Below are 10,373 nucleotides of genomic sequence, written 5' to 3'. Positions count from 1 at the left end.
CACCGCGTTGCATTTTGCGCACATATCTGGGACACGTAACGCTTACTGGAGTGACGTAAGTGTAGTGTCTTTCTATTCGCAGAGAGCCAGCAAAAGCGTACTTAACAGCAATGTTTATTGCTCGACAAAAACGACAGGCAGCACCGCTGTCTGCATACTGACAGGTTGGTGTCGCAGACATAAAAGACGCGTACACAAGAAAGCTGCGCCCTTTTATCAGGAACGCTGAGACGGCGGAAGGCCTTGAACCGTCAACACGCTATCGCGTAATCGCTACAGATATCACATCTTCGCCCATCCGAGGCTAAAACAATATTTATACAATACTAATTGTCATGCAAAATTTATCATTGCGTATTCTCATGTACAGCTTGTACATGGAACAATTCAAGTAGCCTGATAGCGGTCAGGAGGTTTGCGTACACGAGAAGGGTACCTTCGTTCCATCTGTGGTGACGGTGGTGTTTCCACTGTAGCGGTGGCGTTCTCGGCAAAAGTAGCTGATCCACTTTGAACCGACGGGAAAAGGTCTGACGATTCTTCTTGGGCTGTCTTCTTGGCAGGAACGTCAGCTGTTATCATTTGGTCAGCGTGCCTCCTCCAGACAAGTGTACCATTCTGGCAATTCACCTTGACCCTGTATGACACCGGTCCCGTTCTCTCAACAACATTTCCCATTACCCATTTCTCACCACCACGGTAGTTTCTGACGCGCACAGGATCTCCCACTTGAAAAACGCGGCCTCTGGGACTCCGGGTAAAGGATTGTATTACTTGTTTCTGTCGGACGGTGAGGTCGAGGGACGGCTTCATGAGGTCCAGTCTGGTTCTTAATGGTCGTCCCAACATGAGCGTTGCGGGTGACTGTGCCGTTGTGGCATGTGGAGTGTTTCTGTAAACTAAAAGCAGGTTAGCCAGTCTCACCTCCAGAGAGTGACTTTGATCTTTCTTCAGGCCTTCTTTCAACGTCCGGATGAACCTCTCTGCCAACCCATTACTTGATGGGTGGTAGGGCGCCGATGTTATGTGTTTCACGCCATTTTGCTTGAGAAACATCTGAAAAGACTCCGCACAAAACTGAGGTCCATTGTCTGTGACAATTGTACCCGCGATACCCCATCGCGTAAACAGTTCTCGCACACACTGTATAGTAGCTGCTGCGGTCGTTGACCGGAGCACAAACACCTCCGGCCACTTGGAGTGCGCGTCCACCGCGACTAAAAAGTTCTTACTCAAGAAGGGACCCGCGAAGTCCAGGTGCACACGGTCCCATGGTCGCGACGGCCAGGACCAGGGATGCAACGGAGCCTTCGGTGGTTGAGGGCGTTGTTCCTGACAGTCGTCGCATCGTTTTACCATCTGTTCCAGCTCGTCGTCGATTCGTGGCCACCATGTGTAACTTCTTGCAATTTCTTTCATCCTGACGATTCCTGGATGTCCGCAGTGGAGTTCGTCGAGCACCCTCGTGCGTAGCTTTGAAGGTATCAGGACCCTCATTCCCCACAGGATGCATCCTTGATGCATTGTTAGCTCTGTCCTGTGTGAGAAATAAGGTTTCAGTGCCTCATCATTTATAGTTGCAGGCCACCCCTTTGCAATAACTTCCGCCACCACACTTAGTACTCGATCGCGAGCAGTTTCTTTAGCTATTTCTGCGCAGTTCACAGGGAAACTTTCAAGTCCCAAAGAGTAGATCGCACTGACTTCGTCATCGTCGTCCTCCTGAGTCCTTTGCAACGGCAGACGAGAAAAACAATCCGCGACGACGTTGGCCTTTCCGGCCCTGTAGCGAAGCTCGTAGCGATATGCTGCTAGAATAAGGGACCACCTCTGCAGACGTGCAGCAGCAATAGTAGGCGTGCTTGACTTTTCACCGAATATGGTCTGAAGTGGCTTGTGGTCAGTCAGTAGCACAAATTCTCGTCCATACAAGAAGCTATGAAACTTTTTAACGCCAAATATTAAGGCAAGTGCTTCTTTCTCCAAGTGACTATAATTTGCCTCCGCTGTACTTAGTGTTCGTGACGCGTAGGCTATGGGTTTCACACTTCCGTCTTCTTGTATGTGCGACAGTACCGCACCTACTCCAAAAGCCGAGGCGTCGCATTCAAGCTGCAACGGGGCGTCCGGGTCGTAGTGCACCAAGACCCGCGGTGATGCGAGTAATTCCTTTACTCTATTGAATGCCATGTGACACTGCTGGTTCCACGACCATGCCACTTTTAGTTTCAAAAGCCTGTGCAGGGGATACAGGACACTTGATAGGTCTGGCAGGAATTTCCCGTAGAAATTGATTACTCCCAGCAGCGAGCGAAGCTGTTGTTTGTCTGTCGGCGCGGGGGCACGCAGTACCGCTTCAACTTTCTCTTTCGACGGCTTCACGCCTTCAGCGTTAATGACATGTCCTAAGTACTGTAACTCGGTCTTCAAAAACTCGCATTTTCCCCTTTTTATACGGACCCCTCGTTCCATTAGGCGCTGCAGAACCCTTTCCAGATTCCGAATATGCTCTTGTTCTGACCTCCCCATAACAAGAATATCGTCTAGGTAGACGATGACACCATCCAGGTCTTTCAGCATATTATCCATGATTCTCTGGAATATTGCAGGGGCCGAAGTAATACCAAAGGCAAGACGGTTTACCTTATACAGTCCTTTGTGGGTATTTAGCGTTAAATACCGACTTGATTGCTCGTCGACTTCTACTTGAAGATATGCACGATTAAGATCTATTTTCGAAAAGTACTTTCCACCAGCAAGCGCCGCAAAAATCTCATCGAACCTCGGAAGGGGATACTTTTCGACTTCCAGGACTTGGTTTAACGTTGTTCGGTAGTCACCACATAATCGGACCGAGCCGTCCTTCTTGACGACCGGAACTACTGGCGTGCCATATGCGCTGCAGCTTGTTGGCGATATTACTCCCATCTTCTCCAATTTATTTATCTCATTTTCCACAGCATTCCTCAGGGAAAACGGTAAGCTTCGAGCTTTCAAGAAACGTGGCGTACTGCCTTCCTTTAACTTGAGACATGCTTGCTCACCCTTAATCTTTCCGAGTTCTTCGGTGAAAAGAGGCTTGTACTTCTCGGTCAACTGTCCGGTAATTGTGTTGACGTCAAGCGACATGGTGTTCAGTCCGGCCCAATCTAGCCGCAGCTCATGCACCCAGTTACGGCCCAGGAGAGGGACACCTGGTTGACGCAGGATATGAAGGGGCAGGGTCCGCTGACGACCTCCGTAGTTGACGTTGACCGTAATGTACCCTTGGGGCGTTAGTGCTTCACCAGTATACGTGCGCAGACGTAGAGATGTGGGTTCCAAGGTCAGGTGTGGGAAGCAGTTCTGGTACTGTTGTAAAGACATTACAGAAACAGCAGCACCGGTATCAATCTCCATCGTAAGTGGAACGTCTTCGACGGAAACGGTAGCATACATAGGAACATTCTTGTGAGACTCCAGTCGAAGGATAGCGTTTCCCCCAGGATTATTCTGAACCCAGTCGTTCTCCTCCTTCAAATTACCCAAGGATTGTCGTCCCGCGGGCTTGACCTTCGTTCCAGACTGGCAAGCTCTTTTGATGTGTCCCTTCCGTTTACATCTATGGCAGACAGCGTCTCGAAAGTTGCACGCCTCACTCGCATGATTGCTGCCGCCGCACCGATAACAAAAGCGTTTCTTTCTTCTCTCTGGTTTATCAATCTTATTCAGTCTTGGGGGCGTGTCCGCCGCGTGACATTCCGACGCGCTCTTTGTCGCCATTTCAAGTGATAGCGCCTTTTCTACGGCTTTTTTAAACGTGAGCGATTCGTTCTCAGCAAATAAGCATTTCTGGATATCAAGTCGGTGTAGTCCACACACAAACCGATCTCGCAAAGTCTCTTCGAGATTCGCTCCAAACTTGCAGTCCTGCGCAAGTCGCTTTAATTCAGCAACAAATTGGACGATAGTCTGAGCCTCCCCTTGTATATATTTGTGGAATTTCGCCCTCTCCGCAATCACTGATGGTTTCGGGGACAAGTGATCACGTAGCACTTTCATCAAATCATCGAGAGTTTTGTCTGACGGTTTCTCAGGTGCGAGCAGCGTTTTTAGCAACGTATACGTTTTCGGGCCTATGATGCTGAGAAACGCATCCACTTTCCTACCATCTCCTATCTTGTTCACTTTCAGGAATGAACTGAGTCGCTCTTCATAGGAAATCCAATCTGAGATAGTCTCGTCAAAATTTTCCACTTGCCCAATAGTTGCCATGTTCGTCCCTGCCGTTGGTTCCGTGTAGGGCACCACTTCCTTCTTCTGGACGATATCTTCTTTAACAGCGTCCATCCATGCTGGCGTAAAACTCCATCTTCTTCGTCGCCAATATGTAGTGTCTTTCTATTCGCAGAGAGCCAGCAAAAGCGTACTTAACAGCAATGTTTATTGCTCGACAAAAACGACAGGCAGCACCGCTGTCTGCATACTGACAGGTTGGTGTCGCAGACATAAAAGACGCGTACACAAGAAAGCTGCGCCCTTTTATCAGGAACGCTGAGACGGCGGAAGGCCTTGAACCGTCAACACGCTATCTCGTAATCGCTACAGATATCACAGTAAGCAAAGCGAGAAACATTTTGGGTTTAGACCTTTATTTGCAGAGTAATCACATCATGGAAGATAGTTTGAATTAAAAACACAATGTTTGTGAGAAAGGGACACCAAAAGTATCAACGGTTATGCTTCGGCGTTGTTGGCACACGAACTAATTAGTTCCCAAGACGTCTTCACCGTTACAGTCGTAGTTCACCGTGCTATACACTTACTGAACGTACTCCTACAACTCTCATTTCAGTATATACTCCATCCAGTACGCCAAAAGAGGCCACCACAGGCCTCCGTAGGTAGTGCTCACTCGATATCGCATATGTGTGTATGTGCGAGTGCAAGCGGTCTCCCATAACAACAATAGGATACGCAAGGTCACGTGGCGTTGCCGATAAGTGCTGTATCCATAGCTGTATACAGCGGTTGCATACCGTTCTCAAATAAAAGATGTCGATTATTTATCCAAAACTATTTCTAAAACGTGGACAGACAACAAAAACTTAATAAATAATGCATAGTGCTCAGCATACAAGCTAATTTGATATGAAACGGTAAACGTCCCATTCACATCCAGATATCCAACGGAGACGTTCATAGGATGTCCCCAGGACTGCAAAATGAGGAAGAAAGTTTGTTCCCAGGGACGTCGCACGGACGTAAACGGGACGTTCACGAACATCCCTGGGATATCCAAATGTCAAATTCAGTTCTTCCCCAGGATATCCTTGGGACATATTTGGTTTACTGGGTCGTGCGACGCGCTGCTCTTCCGTAGCAGTGGGATCCGCTCTGCTGTACAGATCCTGCAATGCCCGAACGAATTCAGATAAGCTTTCCTCAGGATGTTGAGTACGCTTATGTAATTCCTCTAGGACACGGTATTCGTAATCCGGGGGAAGAAATTCGTTTTTGAACCGCTCCTGGAAGTCCTGAAAGGACGTAAACTCCGATTGCAACCGAAGCCAGCGGGCGGCGTCTCCGACCAAGGCAACCTGCAGGATACGTTGGATTAGGACTTCGTCCGAAATTCCCATACCCGTCTGATAGGCGGTGAGGTCATCCAGGAAATCGGCAACAGACTTCTTATCGGTGTAACCTGAGAAGGTAGGCACCGGAAAGTTGAGTCGTAGAGGCGCTTGTGCCTGCGGCGGCGAAACCGACCCGGCATCCAGGCGTTGAACCACCAACGAGCACAACTCCGTCATGCGTGACAGGAGTTCTGCCGTTGCGATGGCGTCTGACTGCGGCGCGGGCACCTTCGCCTTGTCAGCCATGAGCTCCGAGGGCTCGTCCACCGGGTGGGAGCTGAAAAACTCAAAGAAAAACAAACACACGCAAGAACGCACACCCAAAAAACTAACAGCAAAAACTACAAACTACAACGATCTACTCAGCTACGCAAACTCACAGTGCCGCGTGTTCCCCGCCACGGGACGAACGAGCTCGAACCCCAAACGTTGGGCGCCAGTTGTGGAAACCTAAGTTCCCACAACCTCGGGGCGTCAGCCCGTCCGTTCCGTGCGCGAAGGAACAAGCAGCACAACAGATTCAATCAGAACACATACCAAGTTTATTTTCCGTTCAGACAGAATCAGACCTTCGGCTTGCACCCAGCAAAACCGACTGCCCCTCTTCCCTTTTTGTGCGGCTTTTAAATCCATCGGGGAACGCCCCCACGTCCCGACCGGTTCCCTCCGGTGTCGTTATCAGACTGATGTGGTTGCCACAAAGGCTGTACACACTTGAGCGTTGCACCTCATAACTGTGCCTATGTTCATTGAACTGGAGCGTGTCGAACAACTGAACAAGAATCAGAAGTGTTCCGCTGTGAACTAACATCAGAAACACTTGCGCAAAGACGGGAGCCTCTTCTTCCCAACCAACACAGTACATATCACCAACTCTGTATCACCAACGCACAATAACAACATTAACAACAGTAACAGTAACACAATATCACCAACGCACTAGCGTCAAGGCTTGCTGATTGCACACTCTCAAAGCTTGCGCCTTGAACGAGAGTATCTGGGAGTATCTACCTCGCCGCCTGTGGGAGTTCTGATGACAGCATACATTTCTGAGTGCCGGCCACAAGTGGTTTTGCAAAAGTTGGTGCAGAGAATTCATAGCACTGGAGTAGTTGTCCTCTGTTCGACATTGTTTTGCAAATGTTGACAAATGATTTAGACTTTGTAGCAATGTTCTTGAAGTATGAATGCTTAGATTCAAATCTCATGCTCCAAAACATTCGTGGTGGACCATACATGCGCATAAACCGAGGATAATGCACAAGGAAGTGCATCTTCGGAATCAGCTTCTTGTCCGGGAAGACCTCCATAAACTTTTTCAGGAAGGCTTCAATCTCAACTTCGAGGTATGTAGTGCTGTCTTTCGGAACTTTGCCCGCCAGGATAATATCAACGATATGCCGGTACTGCAAATACCCTGCCCAGGCTGGGTTCCCTTCAGGCACCAGATGACCAATCATCTGCGGCAGCAAGCGAAACAAACACCATTTCTGACTTGCCGTACCTCGGAGGCTACCGGTTGGAGTCAAAAAAGATGCAGGCAGCGGAGCAGGCTTTGATTTCGAGTCATGAAAGCCATACTTAAATGTGCTTACAATACTGAGGCTGGTGGCAGTGATTACTTCTGAGACCGCAAGTGACTTCAGCACATGCTTGAGGACAAACGCAATGCCGCCCTCTAGGATGTCATGCATCGCATCCGGTAACAGCTGTTGTGTGACATCGAAGCCTGGAATTTGTAGCAGCGGTGACCTCGCAGTCACGCCACAAATCTTTGACTTTGTGCTGTCAGCCTCAACAGCAGCAACATGCTCTTCATGTGCAGGTGCTGTACGTACATTGCAGTCACGTTCGCTCGTGACCTCATTTATTCGTTTGGAATCAGTCAAGCAAAACCTGCAGAAAAGTCCACTTCCGAACGAGCTGCTGAAGCCACCAATACGATTAAGTGAGAGGTTGTCACCAACGATGCCCAAAAGGAAAATTATGAGCCGTTTTGTTGCCCCATCACAAACAACTTCAATCCCACTTTCATGCAGCTTCATAATGTCTTTGATAAGTGGGTCAAGTACCTTTTCGATCCCGAATGTTTTAACATGCGCGTACTTGACTAGCATAACCAGGTGGATGGCACTGAGCCTTGATCGATACTTTGGGTGCAAGTTGAGTACTGAGAAATACGCAGCAAGAATCCCTATGTACACCGGTGGCTGATCCAAGGGGATTGACAAGTTCCAGCTCATCTGTGTACAAAACAATGATGATTGTATCCACATCAGAACTGTGTAAGATTGCTTTCTCCCTCACATAGTCACCATCGATGACATCGGTGAGGACATCATGGCTTCTAGGCTCGTGACATGTGCCCAGCACATTATCAACTGCATCATCAGAAGTAAGCATACTTTTCAGAACATTGCCAATGGGTACATAGTACAAAGTGTGACGTTGGGGGACTCCACTGATACGGAGCTCTTGAGGCTCTGTGTACGGCAGTGATTCCTTCACATATTTTGTGTACATGTGATTGCTCTTGATTGGTGACGACAACATATCCAAGAAGTCGGTTGAGAGGAGGGTCACAAGCTGATCATACACATCTCGTTGAATGTCTTCCGCTGCAAGATGTCTTAAACGACGTTGGACAAAACCATGACAGAGTTCCAGAAAGATCCGGAAGTCATCGAATAGGTTCATCATTACGGTGCGTGGCATCCTGTGTACCTCCGTTGCCTTCATGTACAGCATAGCGATGTGCTTACGCATCTGTCTCAAAAACGAGCTGGAGTCGGAAAAGTTATCTTCAGTTGGATCCTGTGAACGATATTCCTCTGATGTTGATTCCGCACTGAACGAGGACGAATGTGGCGGTGCACCGCTCGTTTGCGCTTCTTCACCAACTTCCATGCTGTAATCAAAGTTAGCTCTCACGTCATCATCCACACCACCATGCTCATGTCCTTCGTGAACATCAATATCCATGCGATGGTCGCGTTTGACATGCGTCATCAAGGTCCTGTACTTTTGAAACATTCGTGAGCAGCCCTGAAGGCCGCAAGTAACGTGGAAACCAGGTTCATGTGAATGGACTACACCAATATGACGCAAGACATCTTTATAGTCCGGAGCAAAGAACGGACACTTAGAACAATAGAAGACAGACATCCTTGTCGAAGCATGCAAAAAGTAACACGGTTACGACGGCTTTCCACGAAAGAACAGGATAAACAGGGGCTTTCGGCTTCGGCCAGCGCCCGATGCTGGCTTCAAGTACGGCTTGAAGGCCAATACCAACGTACAAGACGAATAATGTATTCATAAACCTAATGTATGATTGCTGTAAGGAAACAAATACCGGATAGGAGGAAGTAACAAATTTTTGGTGAAAATGTTTGCGGTACTTTTAAGACAGACGATTATTCTTCATCCAATCCAGTCGCATCCAAGTCAAGCCAAACTGCCCAAGCAGCCAGCTATTCGGTCGTCGCCAGGTCGTCGCCCTCGCTCACTTTTCATCGGCGTCTCAACAGCGTTCTTCACATTGCGTCCGCGTCTCGCGTTCTGTTTTTCGGGTGTCTGTTTGTTCTTGGTGGTGGCAGTTCGCAATCCGTTGCAATCGGGACAATGAACACAGCGGAATGCCTCGTAACTTTCAAGAACCGTAAAAAGGTAATCTGCATTTCCGGCGATCTTGGCATTAACGATGTCAGGGCTGCGTTTCTGATGTCTGAACTCGGACGAAGCGTGGACGCCTGTTCCTCGATCATTATACAGGTATGAAAAATTGTTCCATACATCAGAGTGTGTTTGAAGATTGTCATGCGTCGCGAACGCGCGATATTCAGCACGTTCGGCGTCATTACTTAACATTGTGATCGTCTCCTTAAAGTGGTACAACAAGATGTTTGAAGATTTTGTGGATATGGAGGACGGCGACCACGTTGAAAACTTTGACAAGCTCATCATTCAACTTACAGAGGATGAAAATGGTGCCTCCGAACCGGTTCATGTTGTAATGTGAGTAGTTTCATATCGCCAATTATGACAGATTGGTGACCTGCACAAGGGTGGCTCCATGGTTTTTCTGAGAGAGAGAGAGGGATCCGCTATAGACAAGGTGCACGCTGGGATCTGTCCTAGAACCCCATGTTAAGTCGATAATTTATGGAGGTTTGGACACCTGGATTCCACTATAGATCCACGCCTGCACCTGCATTTTTTTTTCTTTCGAAATAGCGTACAAGCTGCAATGTGGTCCCCACTTATTCTTATCCAACATTTATTTGTTGTGTGGCCCATGTAGATCGTATTCCCGGCAGTGTAATGTCAGTCTACTCGGAGTCTGTGGAAATTTTGTTCTCAGTTGAGCATTTTTGAATGTGTTTTCTAATTATTATTTTGCGTTTCCCGTTGGTACTTCAACACCACTACAAGTGAGACTATCACGGGTAGACAGAACCTTGAGCATGAGGACGAACACAGAGAGACAACCACACGTATCCGTGTGGTGTTGTCTCTGTGTTCGTCCTCAGGCTCAAGGTGCCGCCTACCATGTACGTTCACCATCTTGCCGCAATTTTCTCTGTTATCTCTGCAGAAGTGAGACTATGTTTTTGTTAATTTGTGGACACTTCTTTGTTTAGTGAGCCCACTATAAGGCAGGTCACAGGGCCCTACAGGATCCCTCTGCCGACGTATGATGTTGTTCAATCCATTCAGCAACTGCAGCAGGGTGATAGCGTTCCTACAGAGCTCCGC

The 10,373-nt window shown here is 48.2% G+C and overlaps 2 protein-coding genes across 2 annotated transcripts; both read right to left on the bottom strand.

Moving 5' to 3' along the window:
- Window positions 1–387: 387 nt before the first annotated feature.
- On the bottom strand, window positions 388–4,329 carry LOC135375613 (uncharacterized protein K02A2.6-like). The gene has a single exon (XM_064608285.1). The coding sequence runs from the start codon at window positions 4,327–4,329 to the stop codon at window positions 388–390; it is 3,942 nt and encodes a 1,313-aa protein (XP_064464355.1).
- A 2,293-nt stretch (window positions 4,330–6,622) lies between these two features.
- LOC135375612 (uncharacterized) lies at window positions 6,623–8,624 on the bottom strand. Its single transcript, XM_064608284.1, has 2 exons — window positions 7,923–8,624; window positions 6,623–7,858 (listed from the first exon to the last, which is right to left on the bottom strand). Exons 1-2 carry the CDS (start codon window positions 8,622–8,624, stop codon window positions 6,623–6,625), a joined length of 1,938 nt encoding a protein of 645 aa, XP_064464354.1.
- Between the last annotated feature and the right edge of the window lie 1,749 nt (window positions 8,625–10,373).

Source organism: Ornithodoros turicata, unplaced genomic scaffold (genome assembly GCF_037126465.1).
Source record: "Ornithodoros turicata isolate Travis unplaced genomic scaffold, ASM3712646v1 ctg00000907.1, whole genome shotgun sequence".
In the NCBI taxonomy this organism is placed as follows: Eukaryota; Metazoa; Arthropoda; class Arachnida; order Ixodida; family Argasidae; genus Ornithodoros; species Ornithodoros turicata.
Note: the sequence above shows the minus strand (reverse complement) of the source record. Positions and strands in the feature narration are given on the sequence as shown.